At 40.1% G+C, this 18,794-nt stretch overlaps 1 protein-coding gene across 19 annotated transcripts in view; it reads right to left on the bottom strand.

Annotated features, from left to right (window-relative positions):
- Positions 1–3,195: 3,195 nt before the first annotated feature.
- UBR5 (ubiquitin protein ligase E3 component n-recognin 5) overlaps positions 3,196–18,794 on the bottom strand; it is a 67,343-nt gene continuing 51,744 nt past the window's right edge. For 15 of the 19 annotated variants that reach the window (XM_083450795.1, XM_083450800.1, XM_083450784.1 and 12 more), the window contains 18 exons: positions 17,471–17,544; positions 15,978–16,150; positions 15,267–15,380; positions 13,973–14,190; positions 13,415–13,535; positions 13,237–13,335; positions 12,760–13,003; positions 11,821–11,935; positions 11,371–11,515; positions 10,807–10,937; positions 10,372–10,432; positions 9,887–10,062; positions 9,407–9,491; positions 8,493–8,648; positions 8,161–8,274; positions 6,411–6,555; positions 5,698–5,783; positions 3,196–4,718 (listed from right to left, as the gene is read on the bottom strand). In XM_083450795.1, coding sequence (XP_083306921.1) covers positions 4,506–4,718; positions 5,698–5,783; positions 6,411–6,555; positions 8,161–8,274; positions 8,493–8,648; positions 9,407–9,491; positions 9,887–10,062; positions 10,372–10,432; positions 10,807–10,937; positions 11,371–11,515; positions 11,821–11,935; positions 12,760–13,003; positions 13,237–13,335; positions 13,415–13,535; positions 13,973–14,190; positions 15,267–15,380; positions 15,978–16,150; positions 17,471–17,544 — 2,470 coding nt within the window. In that variant the 3' untranslated portion in view covers positions 3,196–4,505. The remainder of the gene's footprint in view (positions 4,719–5,697; positions 5,784–6,410; positions 6,556–8,160; positions 8,275–8,492; positions 8,649–9,406; positions 9,492–9,886; positions 10,063–10,371; positions 10,433–10,806; positions 10,938–11,370; positions 11,516–11,820; positions 11,936–12,759; positions 13,004–13,236; positions 13,336–13,414; positions 13,536–13,972; positions 14,191–15,266; positions 15,381–15,977; positions 16,151–17,470; positions 17,545–18,794) is intronic. The other 4 variants (XM_083450799.1, XM_083450786.1, XM_083450797.1 and 1 more) reach the window with 1 other exon arrangement.

Below are 18,794 nucleotides of genomic sequence, written 5' to 3'. Positions count from 1 at the left end.
ACACTCAAGCACTAAGGAGCAGAACATCCAAGGAGGAGGAACTGCAGTGACACTGCTTTCAGTATGGTGGTACCAAACCTGTGGAACTCCCTGCCAACTGAAATTAGGCAGACACCCCTCCTTGCTGAGATTCAGATACGTGACTAAAACTTTCTTGTTCCAGTATGCTTTTAAAGGTAGTGTTCAGTTGTATGATCAATTGCTCAGAATTGTAATATTTTGTTGAAATGAAGTTCATTTCTTACATTGGGAGGCAGTTTGACTAGACAAAGTCCCTTCCAAACTCTCTGGTTCTGTGGTATGGATTCAGCTAAACAGTTGCGCTAGTGAGAGGAGTGCACTACTACGAGAATAATCTCCCCTCTCCTCCCCCATAGGCCCCCCAAATCAGCTCCAGGGGGTCAGGAGAGCCCTCAAAACTCACAGGGGGGAGGCAGCAAGATCGTTCCACCTAGCAAGCTGAAATGCTTGTGCTGATGGAGCCATGGTAATAGCGCAACAGTGAAGTCTACCCTCTGATTCTATTACCACCTTCAAAGCTCTGAAAAGCTATAGGCTATATACATGTCTGTAGCCTATACATAAAGCTGTAAACCCAGAGGATTAATTTGTCATCCTGTTTATAACTTAATGACTGCAATCCAAGCCAGAGGGATGACTTGAGAAATGTTCCGCTGAAAGATGTCATATGCCCATCTCAGCCTCCAAGGTAACTTGAATGGACACTGCTTCACTAAAAGTATTTACTTAGGTATATGACCCTGCAAAGAGGGTTGGGCATTAGCTCATTCGGCAATAATCACCATCTGTTGTTGACCTCTCTTTGGTTCCAAAGTTGACCTTTGCTCAGTGTCTGGCCAGCCAAAAAAGCTTTTGGAAGATTGTGTTGGAATTCTTGCAACTTAAGGAGCTTCAAAAGATTTCATCCGGTGGTATTCAAATATTTATCTGGAATGCACACCAGACTTGCTTTTTAAAAATATATCCTAAAACTCATGCAGCACTTTTGTGGGTCATGCAGTACACTGAAGATGATGCCATAGATGGAGGTGCATAAGACTATAAAGAATCAACTCCACCAAGACCAGAGTAAACCGTGAAAATCAGTTCACCTAGGAAGCTAGAGAGCCTTAAAACAAATGGATTTCGTGTATATTTCAATCGTTTCAAGATCACTCTTGCCTGCAGGTGCCTGGTAGAGTGAAATAAAATATCCATCTCCTGCAACTTTCACAAACCCCTTGGCACATAATGGAGAGCTGTATTGCAAACCATCTTAGCATTGGTGAAGGCTTATCTGCCGCGTAATTCTTATTTGTGTCTTTCTTTGCAGTACTTGTACTGTACTTTTCAGTTTACCAAGATGCTTATTTCAGGGATTTACATGTGTTGATTTACTGGTGTCTTTACTATTAAATGTCCCATCTCAAATCCTTCGTACTGTGATTAATATGTTTGCTCTTACATTTGCCTGTTTTAGTTGGGTAGCGCAGGCCTGCTTGCCAAACAGTAAAGGATATGTAAGATAGCAGTTGTTAGATATCTGAACAAGTTAATGTTTAGTTTCAAATTGCTGCTTGCAAAATGAGACAAGTTTTGCATCGTATGTCTGCTTGAAAGACTGAGGCCCCATTAAACATTTGCTGCTCACTCCATCTCAGGTTAGGCTGAACTAATGGAAAAATAACAAAAACAAGCAATATACAGGGAGTAATTGTGAACACACAATAATAAAATGTGGCACAAACAGGCTGTGGTGCTTGACCCTCTCTCACATTGTCCTTGTGGATGATGGTGACAGACAACCCCTTCCCTACCCGCTGACACCATCTCCTGGTAGAAGACCAAGAACCCATGGTCAGCTGGCCAGTGACTCACACATGTTAACTTCAAGCCAATGGGCTCAATAACTACCAGGGAAACAGGCTTTAGAAGAAACCCAGTTCCATTTTGAAATCTGGGAGCATTAGTATCAGCTTTCAAACCAGCACTGTGTGTTGCAATGCACAATCGAAGGAACCACATCTAGCTTCAAAGAACTAAAGTTTTCCTATTGCTTTTTCTTTTACTCTATACCACATATTTAAAAGAAACTAACTTAAGCCAGACAGCAATGTGGTGTACAATTTTAATAAACATTTCTTATGAAAAGCTTGATACTGTTCAAATATACAGAGAAAAGCTATTTATATAGCTACATATACATCTTGAGTCAATGACTACAGCATAAATCATTCTAGCTTTCCCCTTCGGTTAGAGTATCAGCAAAGTGTTTTCTACATGTATATATTTTCTTTTTAGGCTACTATATCGGGCTTGTTGACTGTGTAGTTTTATCCTGCTGTGATTGTTGTAAAACAGCTATGTTATATACATAATTATACATATAACATATGGATATGCTATATATACACAGGTTATATATAACAATACTTTACAATATACACAGCCTTTCATAAGAGGGCTCTGGAAGAGATTAACCTTATTAAGCCTCAACACCTCAGTGAGGTAGGTAGCTATCATTATTTTACAGAATGTGAGTAAGAGGCCCAGAGACATTAAGTAACTTGCCATAAAAGCCAGTAGCGGATTCAGGGACAGAATCCAAAACTTTATATCCACTGAATACATCACTAGAAACTCCATCCTTATCCCTCAAAGGGCTGTCACGGGGGAAACTAATTAGTTCATCAATACATGCAGGGGGAAAAAATATTTTTAAAAGCACCTGCAGTTATTCCCTAACTATACAAGTCTGGCACAGTCACCTTTAAGAGAACAAACAGTCTTCAGAGCCTACTGCATGGAGGTCAGAGATGTGCTCTAGCGAGCTTCCCCAAGGCCTGTCAGAGTTAGATTTTTCTGTAGAAGGCAGCCATTCTATTTTTAAGCTAAGGCAGAAAGGGGCTTGAATGCTGTTGTTAAGGGTGAGTGGGGGAGAGGAGCAGTTTCCCACTTTGGTAGAAATTTAAGCAAGTTTGCAGCGATGTGCTGTTCTCTCCCCCACCCATCCCCCAGCCAAGAACCACGGGGACAGGGGAACAACTGAAGCCAACAATAATAATGGAAAGAGTTTTATGTCTAGTAGGAGATGGTGAGCAAGCAACAACACAGAGCCTCCCCCTTTCATACATCACTTAAGAACTAAACAAAACGGGACCCTGGCGTACTGAAATACAATAGGACTCTCTCCCCTTCATTGTAAAAATGTTTAATTAAAAAAAAAAAAAAAAGCAAGCACTCAGCGCACCACAATACATTTGGCAAACTTTTCTTTGTGCTGATTGAACAAAACTACATTACGCCTCCATCTTGTACAGCCTGGTGAAAACAAGAGAGCTTGCCAGGGCAGGGCAGTTCTGCTAACTGTAAAATGTGGGCTGAACTCCTTTCCATTTCGACTGAAGATGAGAATGAGTTTTATTCACTTATGAAATTTAGAGTGGCTTAGTGAACGACTGTAGTGTGTGGTGATAACTAGGATTATACAGGCTATATAAATAAAAACTATTGTTTCTTCAGTATGACTTTGTACTTTTGTCTGTAATTTATTAAAAACTGTAACAAGATACTTAAAAAAGGCTAGATACAAAAGTAGTTAAGCTGCTCACGAACATTAAATTTCTTCAAAATGTACCTTCAAATAATCATGATCTTATAAACATTTTACAGTTACCAGGTAGTGCCTAGGCTGAAATTTTAAACAGTCTGAGACACAGCAGAACAAGTGTCCAGGTTGGAGTTGGAAGTGGAACAACCTTCTGACTGATTGCTCAAGGAAAGAGGGATACAAAAATGTTGATTGTGAACGATTAAATACTGTGCATTGGCTTCCTTGTTATGTACAAAAAGATCCTCACTAAGGTATACAGATTACATGCAAAACATTAGTGGTGGTACTTGTGTGCCAGAGCCCAATGCAAAGAGACAAAACTTGCAATGGCAGTGGTTTTTTTTGTAAGCAAACGTGAATGATTTCAACTCTTAGCTCTAACTGGCAAGAACTTTTTACAAGTTCAATATACATGATGCACAACTGCAGCCAACCACAAAATTAAACACCATTAAAAAAAAAAGTTAAAATAAAACACAGAACATACTTCATCTTTTATTTTGAAATTCCCTACTCCCTCTATACAAGAACCTTTGCTGAAGCACTTTCCACAAAGGCAGCAGTGAATTTTCTTAGAACATTTTACATATTCCTTCCCCACCCTCCCCCGGCAAAAAGCTAAATCACAGTGTAATTTATATTGTTCTGCTGTCATCTTTGGCTGGGGTTGGCCAGGAAGCCGGCAACTAGCAAATGGTTACAGTCCGACATTGCTAGTGCTCCTTCGGCCCCTTGGGTTGCAAACTTAGTACAGGAATGTTGCATTCAGTCATTGCAATACCAGCAGGGAGAGTATGACAGCATTAACTTTCATAAACTTTTATAGACAAATGGAAAATCTACAAAAAAACTAGCTATTAATATTACACAGCAATACACACTTTTTTATACCCTACACAAAACCAAAATTTTTGGTCTTAATGGCGAGTAGCAACTTCTGCTTGAGAATCTGTTTAGAAGAATACAGAGGGACATAAAGGCGAGAAATACAAGTGTTCGCTGTAGGAAGGTGTTGGTCATCTGGCGGCCTTATCGTGATGGATGGCATGGGCTGAAATCCTTCTTCGCTAGCGGGCAAGGATGGGCTTGACGTCCAGAAATAAACCTAAGGTGCAAACAAACAGTGACCTGTTAATGATCTGAGGAGGGGGGAATTCACATGCCCATTTTATATTTCAGTGGCATGCGGTGAAATTTATCGTAGGGGGACAGTTAGGGCCAGAAGCGCCAGCTTGCGAGGGCGATGGGGGGGGGGGGCGGAGAGACGTTGCATACATGATGTCCTGACGTCACACACATGAGAATCGGCCTTTGGGAATGTGGAGGGAGGACTCTTGGACCCCATCAGAGCATTGTGCTCTGGGCTTTGGGAAGCAGGCACCAGGCTTAAATACTTTAATACTCTAATTTACTGGGGACATTTAAGGCACTAGCCTAGTCCCTCGTGTCCACACATCGCTGTTACTAATGTTACATCCCTTTATGCCAAAATCCTGTAGATTCAAACAATATTTAAGATGTTATCTGTCAGCACCATCTTTGATTCTTTGTTTTTCCACAAATAATGGAGCTCTATGGTAGAGAAAATAATTAACACAAAGCTTGAATTGGTTAATAACCAGTAACAGAAATCTACAATGCTCAGATAACAAATGTGAAGCATTTCAGAAAATGACCATCTCATTATTAGTTTTATGAGAGTAACTAAAAGTAATCTACTTGAGATTCTCATTGTCCAGTCTTTTAAAAAACTCAAATGTTGAAATCAGAACTAATGCCCAAGGGGAAATGTTACTGATTTTCTTTTTTTATGGCAGACTCTGTATTATATTCTGAATTTGATACTCCCCCCCCCCCCCCCCCAGTTTCAAAAGAGGTTGGAAATGTACCAAGAGGAACCAATCTTGAAGAGACTCCAAATCCCAAACTCCTGAGTGACTGAACTTGCTCTTTGGGTCCAGGAAGAAATGATACCATACTGGGGTAGTTAAAATAAGAAACTGTTTTTCTCCCCAATGTGGAGTCATCTAGTACCAACAGGGATTAACAAATCCCATATGTTGACCAAAAGAAATAATACTTACTAGATCTTGCCTTTCAGTCATACTCATCTTCTCAACTATGGACCAAAACCAACGTTTGAACTGCAAAAGCTTTTCAGCATTTTCTCCTGTTCAAAAAATGAAATAAATTAACAGAAGAGCAGGCAGATAATAACATTTAGTTGTGGATATCAGATACTGGACTTAATGGAAATACTCTGGTTGTGCAAATAGCAACAACCAACTATGAATTAAAATGCCAATAAGAGCAGACAGAGAGATCTAAGGACATGGTTTCACTAGACTACTTTAATTTGTAAGTAATAGTTTATATTAGAAAGGTCTGAAGAGACTGGTGTGAAGGAGAAACAGATAGGCCATCTGCACTGTGATTTTTGTAGATCTGCAAAAATCTCCAAATACAATGGAGAGACGCGGGGATGGATGCAACCAACCCATTCTACTAGCACTCTGAGCAAGGATTCCCACTAGGGCAAAAGGGCTTTCTCTCCCTCTTCACTCCCCCAAAATCTATTCTGGAGGGCCGGAAGAACCCCTAGATCAGCATGTGACAGGAGGAGAGGGGAGATCATTCCATCAGACAAACACAAATGCTTGCTCACACTGAATTTCCCCCATAGTCTGCATGCTTCAGAAAACATTGCATTTGTCTAACCAATATGAAAAGGGGAAAAAAGCAGTCTGGAGCAAGATTACTGCTGCACGACTAAAGGATTACACAAATAATTTCATACCTGATTCATCATTGAAGGACGTAAAGCTGATTAGCATTTGCACATTAACTTCACCACAGCCATTTACGAGAAGCCTGAAATCTTCTGCTGTCAAGTCTTCTAATGAATTCTTTGGAAGTACATCCAGCAGGCCTTTCCTCATTGCCTGAAAAAGCCACAATAACTTTTAATTTAAACACTACCAGGAACTGCATATTGGCTGGTTACTGCACAACTAGATGGAAAGAACCAATGACTGGCAGATAAATCTGTTTGTCATGGCAAGTGAGCTATTGTCCTCTGGCAAGCATTATGAAGGGAGCCCTGCACTTGGAAGATGGAGCTTGGCGACAGGGTTGTACTGGGCTTTCTGAGTTGTGGAGGAGAACTGAGAACTTTACATGGCCAAGTCCCGCTTGGACTACTGCAATGCGCTCTACGTGGGGCTACCTTTGAAGGTGACTCGGAAACTACAACTAATCCAGAATGCGGCAGCTAGACTGGTGACTGGGGGCGGCCGCCGAGACCACATAACACCGGTCTTGAAAGACCTACATTGGCTCCCAGTACGTTTCCGAGCACAATTCAAAGTGCTGGTGTTGACCTTTAAAGCCCTAAACGGCCTCGGCCCAGTATACCTGAAGGAGCGTCTCCACCCCCATCGTTCTGCCCGGACACTGAGGTCCAGCGCCGAGGGCCTTCTGGCGGTTCCCTCATTGCGAGAAGCAAAGCTACAGGGAACCAGGCAGAGGGCCTTCTCGGTAGTGGCACCCGCCCTGTGGAACGCCCTCCCATCAGATGTCAAAGCGATAAATAACTACATGACATTTAGAAGACATCTTAAGGCAGCCCTGTTCAGGGAAGTTTTTAATCTGTGATATTTTACTGTATTTTTTGTTTCTATGGAAGCCGCCCAGAGTGGCTGGGGAAACCCAGCCAGATGGGCGGGGTACAAATAATAAATTATTATTATTATTATTATTATAGAGAGACAGAGCAAGGTCAGGAACAAGAGGAGAGGCAGAATCTTGGGGTTGCAGCAAACAAAGTTCTACTCAAGAGTACTGAAGCTGCTGGACATAAGTAAGCAATGCCCCTTAATTTCCATGGGTCTATTCCAAGTATTACTAACATTGGCTCCAACCCTTGGTGTTTACAAGCTTTGGCCTGGCTATTAAGGTCAGCCAACATTTGCGGACACCCGATTTCCAGCATGTTGAGTTATAGCAGGGGTCCCATTTGTTCCTCATGACATGGCTTGTGTTTACTTCTGCATAGGAATCACTGGCCAATAAGGCAGCACCTTCACCACCCAGAAAGTTATTATAATCACAAACATCAAGCGAGATACTTTTTTCATCTCAAGGTATTAATACAAAATTTCTACTTCTCTTTTTCCTGATTGAATGGCCAAACAAACTAAAAAGTCAACTTGCAGCAGCTGTCAGAAGTGACAGCCGGAAAAAACAAAACACCTGGCCTCCTTCCTCCAGAAGGGGAGAAACTAGAAGAGCAGAGCCTGAAGAATAATATGCTCACACTCAAATCATAAGGAAGACCAGCACTTCCTGTGCTATTTGTAAATTTCACAGGGGCCTTATAATCCTGCAGGTGAGCAGTAGAAACCCTCTTGGCAACTGTTGTTTGCTCAGTTTCAGGGACTGCGCAGGAATTGTGATGTATCGATTCAAAGACACAGTTCTATGCAAATTATCAAATGTGAGTAAGAAAACATCAAAATAAGCCAATGCCTTTCAACCATACTACTTACGTGTAGAGGTTGTTCTGCAACTACTAACATTCTGTGCTCTGCGTATTTTCGGACATATTCATAAACATTTTGAGGAGTGACTGGTATATTTACACCATTGGAGATAAGTTCAACCTAGGAAAATATTGTGAAAAATAATATTTAATATAAAAAAATCCAACTTCTTAAAATACTTACAACTACCTCACATAATGGAAACATATTCCAAGGGGGATTTTCCTCAGCCATATGTTTTGTTAAACTGGCCACTAATATTACAGAAGCATCCATCCATTTCCAATTAATAGCAAAAAGGGGTGAATGGTCTGAGTAACGGGGTAACTGCTGTTTACCTGTCCTCCGCCTTCCTCTTTGCATAGGTCTATTGCAAATGCTAAGTCCATTGCTGCAAAAACTGCATCAGCATCTGTACTTTGGGAAGCGAGGATAAGTTGCCGCAAACTCTCATACATTACCGGATCGAAAAAAGCAAAATCATGCCAGTTAACCTGAAAATAAAATGCACATGTAAAACATCACTTTTAGTTTTCTCGTCAGCTCACAAAGACAGCTACTCTACTGAGCAGTTTTGCTGTTAAGAACTTCAAAAAGCTTTACAAATATTGTGGCAGTACCAAGCAAATTAGTCAGGAAAAGTGTTACGTCCAAATCTTCTGTTCTTTCATAAGGAAACAAACGTGCCTAGTTCAGACATAACATTCCTCCCTTCTTGCACACCTAATCTTGGCACTGGTTTCCTGGGTTGCTCTAAATTACAGTTACTACTTATGTGCATGCCAGGAAACTTTTTTGAATACAAGCCACAATATCAGGATAAGCCTAGAGGGCACCATAAGGGAGGGAGGGCACACTGCTTTCTCTCATGTTATGCCATGTCTGATCTGGGTCTATGTCTCCGTTCAAACTTACGCCCATGGTTAAGAAAGGTTAACAATCTGAAACACCCTTTGAAATAGGTTTGCACGTCACAGTTTTTCCTGAGGGGCCCTGGAGGTGGCTACAAAGTACAAATTTCCTAATGCTGAAAGAAGCCTGAACATGGAACTCTGGAGGGAGTTCCCATTTTCTGGTGGAAAAAGTACACAGAAGAGGGAGGAAGAATCACTGCTTTAAATGGAAGGTTGAGTGACATAGCGGCAATATCCAATTAACCAAGCTCTACATTTTAAACCAAGCACCGCAATTTTAATCAAATAACACTGCAGCCCTATAATTAACTAGTCTTACGATTTATATGCAAGTTTACCTTTCTGCCAAGAAGAACTTTTATTACATGTCGATTTAACGTGATGGGGCAAAGTTCATTCTGTAGCAAGCATAAACCTAGAATTCTGAAGAAAAAAACGTATCAGAACAAGTTTTGTTTTTTTTTTAAAAAAGAAAAAGTGATGAAGAAACCAAGTCAAAAGAAGACCATCCAAGCAAATGAGATCAATTACCGTATTTCTCCGTGTTATAAAACTAGGTTTTTAAACCAAAAAATTTAAAATTGGGGCTCGTCTTATACATGGGTAGTGCTGAGGGGTGTTTTCTTAATTTGGAGTCCCCAAAAATAGGGGGTGTCTTATACACAGAAAAATACGGTATATTTTCAAAGTCTAGTTGAAATCATTGTAAACCTGGTGCTGAATTGCAAAATCTTACTTCTTTTCGTGACCGTTACTTTTATACACATTCTAGTATTTTTCACACAAAGCGATGCACACAAATCTAGAGAATATTTTACCTGCCAATATTTCTGAAACAATTTAGTCTGGCTTCTGTATTTTTGCCAGGCCTCGGTGTATAAAAGCCACGCTTTCCAGGTTGATAGAATAGCGGTGCATTGTCATCGCCATCATCTGTATCATCTAATTCCATGTCTACCACACTGCGACTGGAACCATGACGTTTTCTGTTTTCCTTTTTTTTTTAAAAAAAAAAAAGAGAAGTAAAAAAGGGGTGTTTTTTTCTGCACACTAATGAAGACTGAAATATTCTTCACTGTTACAAGTTGTCTGTCAAAACCACATCCAAGTAAAAAAAAGGGAATTAAACAAATGATAAAGTTAGTGGAATTGCACACTTGGTTAAAGGGAAAAGTTTAAATAAAATTTAGTTTCATCACCACAGTACTAGACTGAAGGAATCTTTCCCTCTTGCAAACAGTCCAACATATTCCATGCACATAACAGTAAACTAATAAAGGCACTGTTAAAACATTTGTCTTACTTGTACTTTATCAGAAGAATCCAACAAGCCAAGGTCTAGGATACTGTCAGCTCCATTTTCCCTTTTGAACAGAATGAAAGAAAAATATTTAACCAGAGTCAATGTCATGCTTTAAAATTCAATTTAAATGTTATTGTAATATAGTAAAATAAATCACTCTTTTTTTTTCCCTTCAAGAAATATGAAAAGAAAAGCGGGCACAGATGGATTTTACTAGCTGCTAAATGATCTGTCTTCCTTTCTCAATATTCTGAATACCCAACGAAGAGTTTTCCAGTGGGAAAACAAAGAAAAACAAGTACAAAACCACAGGAATTGTGTAGAGGAGCTACAATGCACAAAAGATCTAATTCAATTTTTCCCCTGTGACAGCTCAAAGCCAGGCGCAATCTGAAAAAGTTTTCCCTTAAGGATTTATCCCTAATGTTACTTTACCTTCCATGTGCAATAATGAGTTCCATAGCTTCATCCACTCTCGCTCGAAGGGAATCTTCACTGGCAAGCAACAGAAGCAGCTGAGCAGGAGACAATTCCAACAGCATGCCAGTGATCTTGCTTGCGAATGCCTGGGAACGAGAAATTAATATCTTATATTCCATTTTCCCCTAGTCTTCTCCATCTGCTTGGAAATTACAGATTCAGGAAACTTCAGCTGCCCTGGATTCAGCCCCCTGCTGCAACTGGTGCTTGTGGGCTTTTGCATTTATTTAAAGGGAGGCGGAAGCTCTGGGTACGGATCCTGTTACATATTTAGCTGCTGCTCCACTAGAATCCATCTTGAAGCCCTATGCCTAGGGGAGTACAGGATCCTTAACGGGGCCCTACAACTACAAAGAATTGCAGGTCTAAGGCAAAACTCTTTGTATTCTTCAGCTTATTCACTATTCCCCAACATGTCAAGTATATGTAGACACACCCAATTTTTAAGAGGAATACAGTACATATTAAGAAACAAGAATGATTTTCGCCACAGTAGACAGAAAAGAACATTAGCCTTACAGGTTGCATTGCTTGTACACGGGGATAAAGTCTTTCACCCAGGGCCTGCCGATGCGCTGGAAGAGGATCGGGGTCATCACTAGGATTCCCTTCTGAAGCTGGTCGAAAAGGTCTGGTATCAATGGAGAGCTGCCTTCTAAAGTCCCTTAAAAACAACAGCAATTCATCAGAAATTGTCTTTGCTCTCCGAAAGGTCCACATCAAATGAACTACAGGGTATGCTCCTGCTGCGCTAAACCCATCCTTCCCCACCTTTTGTCTTGTGACCCAGTAAAGTGGCAGGTGCTTCCTAGTTAATTCTTTTGCTCACTTTTGAGTCCCTGTTTCTGAGGAGCAGTTAATTTAGAGATTTATTTTCTGCCTTTCAATGAAATTCCTGGTGAGAACGAGCAGTTTATTATTCCAAATCATCTCCTGATTTGAAGTTAACTTCAAAAGAAAGCTACTTACCTATCCCTGTCCCTCCGAGAGCCAGTTCGCAAGCCGCTGCTGTTCCTTCTCATTTCTCTTTCGCGCTCCCTTTCCCGATCCCTCTCCCCTCTGTTTCGTAATCTCTGCATGAGACCTTAAAGGGGCAAGACATACTTATGGTTTGTAAACAACGCTCACTTTTGCAACAATGCTCACTTGCAAATACCATGAAAAATCATGAAGCTGTGGAAACCAAGGCTGAGGGAGAAGAACACAAAATTTAGCTTGGAATCACAATTCCAAATTAAGATTTAAAGACATATATAAATCAGGCTTGTTCATCAAGTTCTTTTCTACCACCACACAATAATGGAAGTTTACCTTAAAATATTTGAAGAAAACAAGGTTAAAATGTAACCCTTCACTGGCTGAAGCCTCAAAAACCAAGCCAAATGCATGTAACTAAAATAAAATCCATTTGCTTTCCCCTGTTTAGTCCTGCCTGTTCCTTTTCCTTTCTTCAGTTGACTCCCCTTTGATGAAGTTTAGCATATAGACTCAAGGCAGGAATCTGTTGTCTTGTATTCTATGGAAATAATACGGAACCAAAGAAGAATTCTGGCAGTCTGACAATTCTTCCTGTTCCCACCCACGCACCCAACGTTCTTAGTGCATCTGCAGGCATCTTTATTTCATGCTAAAATGTTCTACACTATGTTTAAATGAAGGATTGATGGAGAATACAGATTTCCCCCCATCAGAATTGTGTGTATTGTGACCACCTTAAGTGCACAGATTTGTGTTGAGTGCAAAATTCAGCATCTTCAGTTTTACTGTTAAATAAGCAGATGTGCCCCTCATGATGATTTGAAAGCCTGAGGATAATGCAGATCCCTGCATAATTTCTTGCCCCTCATCCTGCTTCACGGTTCCAAGTCTTCAATGTTATACATAACACATTTATTACAATATACTTACTTGTATGCGTCCCTTTGTTGGCATTCTGAATACAGTCCAGATTTGGCAGCTTCTCGTTTGACAAAAAAGCTTGTGCAATGGCAGTGTAAAAGCTTCTTGCTACACCACTGCCTTCTCCTGGCTCATCCTTAAACGTGACCTTTACCCTGTGGACAGCCATTGGAGTTGTAGCACATCGGCGACCAAAATGATTGTTGAGCTGCCTCATCGTCTGCTGAATTAGAAGATCTCTATCCCGATCAACCTAGAAAACACATTAGGAGAACACAGTGAAGAACAGACAAGCTAAAGAATGAAAATATGATATACAGCCACACCAGCACTCAAAAACATCCTTCAGCTGCAGCATACACAGCAATGGCTGGGCCACCATTTTATATCCTAATTTACTGAGGTAAGTAAGAACAACAGGCTATCCACAACTGTTCATCTTTTAAATCTAGCTAAACTCAAAAGGATAGCACTAAAACTTCTTACCTCTAGTGTTAAATCTCTAGATTGTTGGTTTCTCAGTTTTTCCATTTCTCGGCGGAATTTAGATTCTTTTACTTCAAACCCACCTAATTCAGTCAAAATCTACAAAGAGAAACAATGTATTAGTAAAAGGAAAGGCCTACAAAACGATCTAGCAGTCTTCATTCAAGAAGATACATACCGATCCTGGTTCCGCTCCTACATCTTCCATGAACACTCTTCCAAATAACTCTAGGGAAAGCCGCCAACGTCCAAGCAGCATATCATGAGAAATAACCATCCCCATAAAACTGCACTGTGGCCTGGCAGACAAAAATTTAAAAAGAACCAGGAGAACAGAGATTACTTTTATATACTAAGCAAGTTAAAATTAGGATTATGTTGTGTTCAGTTGCTGCCAAACAACTCAAAGTTTCTAGCAGGAAGAGTCAAGTGACAATCTCTCTGCAGTTTCCATCAAGGATTATCTTGATCAGAAGCACATGAATTAAATAGCAAGGTAATGTACAAAGAAAAGTGGCACTTGCGAAACCAATGCAAATACCAAAAAGCAATGGTAATTGATAAAATCGAATAAGAACCAATATGGAAACCCTGTGTTCACAACACAGCCATTTCCTCTCTCTTTTTCCTGCTGCTGTTGCCTATCCCAAGCAGTCATTTGCGGCAACACTCCTGACTATGCAGTATTGAGCACAAAGGAGTAAAAGTAAAGGTGCTGTTTCGTAAGTAATGGTACCTGAAGGATGTCAGAGGTGGACCTTCACTTTCGGTCAGTCCAATCTCTGCCAGTAAACTGCTTTTCAGCTGTGCTGCAAGATCATGAGCCGAAGGGCCTGGCTTAGAACTCTCCGATTCTTCAGATGGCACATTTTGTTCTTCTTCCTTCTTCTGCCGATTCTGCATGCTCATAACATTTTTTAAATTTGCTGCGTAAGACATTTTGGTTGGAAGAACCTAAACGAAAGGGCAATGAAACAGGTTTGTCAAACACTGCAGGGTGTTTTCATGCTCTAGACTCATCTGCAATACTATTTTGGTACAGTCTGCATATCATCATTAACCATCGTCAACTTTATCATGAAAGAGCTGATCTTGGCTTCTTCGCTCTGCCCCACCAACAAGCAGGAGAAACAAACCTGGCATTATGTCCCAACCAGGGACTCTGGTTTGTTTCACTCAACCAAATGCAATCTGTAAATCAAGACCAAACTTTGCCTACAGATCATGGTTTGTTTGGAGCAAAACAAACCCCCATCACTGGTTCAGACATAATGCTACAGCCCAGCTTAACGCATCCATAGTGAATCATTAACTCTTGTCATCATGACATGCAAACAAGGTCACTACAGTGCAAGAACCTAAAGTCTAATACTAGCTGAGCCAGAGAGTCTGGATTAACTTGACAGGTCCTATAGAAATCAGTGGGATCAAAGTTCATTTTTATTCATGGATCTCTCCACTGAAACAAAGCAAGACCTAAAAATGTCCAAGCTGATAATATATTATACATAGTATTATAGATTGAGATGAGGAGCTCTCTAAAATAGCAATGTGGAATTTTCAGATCTAATATTCTATGGGAGCAGGCCTTTTCTCTTCCAAATTTAACTTTGCATACACACAAATAGCTATGAACATTTGGAAATATCCATTGTGGATCTAACAAGCCTTCTTTGAAACATCTTCTATGCATTCCCCACTTGAGGAAAGAGTTAATAGCTATCTGACTGCTCACTAGAGGAGCAGGCAGCAATCGCATTTGGGCAAAGCCTGTCTTCCAGCCACTACAATTGCATTTCCAGAGTCTGAAATGAATACTATGGTAATCTTGTGGTTCTTTAAGGCAAGGTAAAGTCCTTAAAGGCCTGGAAGGGAATTGAGAGTAGTGGATAAAGAAATATGGATATATAAATATATAGACTTGCTCTCATTTTTTTTAGCAAAATAAGAGCGAAAAGAGAAAGTGGAGGAACGGAGAGGGAAGGAAGCAATGTTATGAATTTGTAACATGTATCACAATAAATTCATACCTCAAGACAGTTTCTATCCACAGTCACTTCCATTAAACACTTTCCACTATTGGCAGAGGATGAATATAGACCCTGACTTGGCCGACCAAACAAATCTTCTTTTCTAGCATTTGGCTGAAAAAAACCCAGAGGTAATTTACATGTGAGCCAACACTGATGCAGATGCAACTTTCCTGATCACAACGTAAGCAGCTGATCCACGCATCTCTTCTCTACAGTGAGAATTTATTTTTCTTCCTCATATGCCACCATGCTTTGAGGAAGAGTAACATGCCAAAAAACGACTCGCTGTATCAATTCCTGTCCTGCACCTGAGCAAATTAGCTACCCAGGCCCAGGAACGGCACTCCAAATGACTATTACAGGGTTTAACCTTAAGGAATATTTTGCTTCACTAACATTAGAACAAGACTGATTAAGGAATTTGGATAGTTAGCTTGTTTTGTAATGGGTGCGGGGGAACTAAGCAAACAAAAAAAAAAGCTGTTGTTTGGAAAGACGGAAATTGGAATAGTGTACTGTATCTTAACAAAAACAATATTGACATATTGGACAATAAGGGACTGAACTTCCTACTGCATGTATTAGCAGAAGTTGTGGCTGATTTACAATCTGCTCACAGTTGTTTAACAATGGCTAAGGTGTCTGGAGTATTAAATTATGTGTACAGCTTAGGAATTAAGCAGTTTATGCTTTCTCAGTTAATATTACCTGTAACAGATGTGGCTGGTCTGCTAGTGGAATGGCCTCTGCTAGAGGAACTTCAAAAGGATTGGGCGGAATACAGCCAAGGAATGTCATGGAGTCTGATCGTCGGAAGAATGGATGATTTTGGCCTGTTTCAGCTGGAAGGGAGTCGTCATCTTTGTCATTAAGTGTAGCACCTGAAAAGTGTTCAGTTAAAACAAATCATTACAATATAACAGTGATTACTTGATACAGATTTTCTCTGTTACTTTATGCTGATAACACTTGTCCAGTGTTTTTAGGACAAAGTATCAGTACTGTAGTTATTCCACTTTTGACTGCTTCTTGAATACTAGCTTATATTTTTTCCAAATTATTAAAAATAGTAATTGTGATTTATTATTTATATGCTGCCCATCTGACTGGATTGACCCAGCCACTCTGGGCAGCTTCCAACAAATTAACACTCCATAATACTTTTGCACGTTTAAAATGCTATATAAAAAGAAGGAACAGCATTCAACTACCCTTCCCTTTTAAAATATTACTATGACTCCCTGTCTATTTTTAAAATCTCCCCTCTTTTCTACCATTTACTTCCCTTCCTTGTCATTTATTTTTCTATCTTCCTCCAATCTTGTTGCTTTTCCCTCTTTCACTTCCATTCCTCCCAAAGGAAACTTCGGCATCGTAACAGTGATTGCAGCTAGTTCCTTTCAAATACTTCAAAGCTGAACTTGTCAGATTACTCATTGGATTTCTATTCAGACTGCAGTTCTGCAGACAATTTGTCGTCTTCTTTCACTCTCTCTCTCTCTCAGGTGCCCACATCCAACAACACAATCACTTTTTTGCAACTAAGCTACTGGAATTTTCCACCCTACTTTCAGGGAAGAAGCAAAAAGTAGAGAAGGGTGGCAGTACAGGTTCCTAGTACCCACATAAACCTGTGCTGGCTAGACTGAAAAAATGAGTTTCTAAAGCCTTCTAAACTCAGCCCACTAGAAATTCCATTTTCCAGCGTCTACAAAGGAAGGGCAGTCCATGTGAATGCCTACATCTTAAAATGGTGTTGCTACTGCAACAATCCCTTATTCCCTAGCTTCACAAAGTTAAATCTGGGAAAGGAGAGCATAGGAACAAGCAGAGGGACAGTGGGGAGCTCATCTAGGTGTCCTAACGTTAGGACTTTTTGGAAGATTCTTTTAAAAACCACACTAGGAATACAAGATGAATTGGTGTAGGTGAACCCATCACTACCATAAACCCCAGAAGCTGACTAGGTAAGTTATTCAGTGGCAGAAGAGACACTATGAACATTTTCAAAGGCACTGAACCCTGGCACTGAAATAGGTCCTACAGCTGACCCCTGAAAAAAACAGCTAGGACTTCATTTTTATCAATTTTATTGTGCTTGAATAATTACTGATGTCCGTGAATCATTTAAACCCAAGATCCAGAGATATGATCAAGTCTCTATCCAGCTCCCCACAACCCCAAACTGTACAAGTACTAACTTTGATTTGTGTCATCATCATTTTCATGCTCTGAATCTTCATTGTCAAGACCAAGTTCCAAAAGTTCTCGGGTCCTTAAAAAAAAGTGAATGACAGGTTATTTTAGATGGCACGTGGTACTAAGTTTTACAACTACACAAGAAAAATAATTGAAATTATTGTATCAGCTATTCAATCTTACAGCTGTACCATACACATGCAGTTCCCGCTTTCCTCAGAAATCGTTCATTAAATGAGTGTGTGCATAAAAAGCTTATGATTTCCATTGATTCCTATGGGGGAAATCCCAATGCGTTCCCACGGCTTGCTGGCATACTGCTTGCCCCTCCATCCTGAATCACTTCCTGTAAAGCTGCCATTTTCACCAAGAGCAGAGTTCTTACTGTGCTCCTATTTCCTCAGTCACAGCTTCATTTGAGAGGGGTCCTCAGGCTGCTGACCGGAGCTGTGTCCCACCTCACCCTACCCTATGAAGCTGTGACTAAGGAAAAGAGTCCAATAAGGAGACTGGGCTCAGTAAAAATGGCAGGTTTAAAGGAGGTAATTCTCTGACATTTGTATACACAGAGGTCCCGCTGCTCAGGTATCTGTTTCAGATGTTCATGTAGTGAGGTTAGGGTACAAATTCTTAATGTTTGGATAAATGAAATTTCGCATGAGTATTTGGAAAATAAGACCTGAATGTATAGTGTACTCATATTCTTATAATGTAATGTTTTAACTATAAATGCAAGTGAAGGCTTAGTGCCAAACCAATTTTTTGCATCATTGTGTGTAACACTTTTCAACAAATTCCAAAGGGTAGTTTAAATCCAAAAAACTGAATATATTTAAATCCTTCCACTATTTAAAAAAAAACGAATCCAAGCACCCAAAGCAAGAACATTCAGTTCCTAAGAAAACGATAACTGGGAGAATAGTGTTTATGATTATGATGAATGCTTCACTTGCCTTTCAGAAACTACTTTGAAAGACAAAAGAGAAATAATAGGATTGGTTTGTGGGTCTTGTAAATTGGCTTCTATGAAATTATTATGTTTCTTGGTACATTGTTAAATTGTCCTGTTTCCTGTTGAAAGAACTTGAGTGCCTGAACTTTGATTTCGTCAAAGAGCTATGGTCACTCAGGTAGATATATGCTGGAAGAGGAATGGAGGCATGTGACCTTCAATACTATTGATCTGACCAATGTATCATTCTAGACCACCTTTCTGGTTTGGTACTGGGGGTCCATAACGTTCCCGCCTTCATTTTGCAGATGCCAAAACTGAAAATGTTCATATTTCTAGTCAATTCTCATAACCAGGCCAATATTTCAGCAGCA

This window comes from Podarcis tiliguerta (genome assembly GCF_965153285.1).
Source record: "Podarcis tiliguerta genome assembly, chromosome: 7".
NCBI classification, from domain to species: Eukaryota; Metazoa; Chordata; class Lepidosauria; order Squamata; family Lacertidae; genus Podarcis; species Podarcis tiliguerta.
This window is presented reverse-complemented; position numbering and strand designations above follow the sequence as displayed.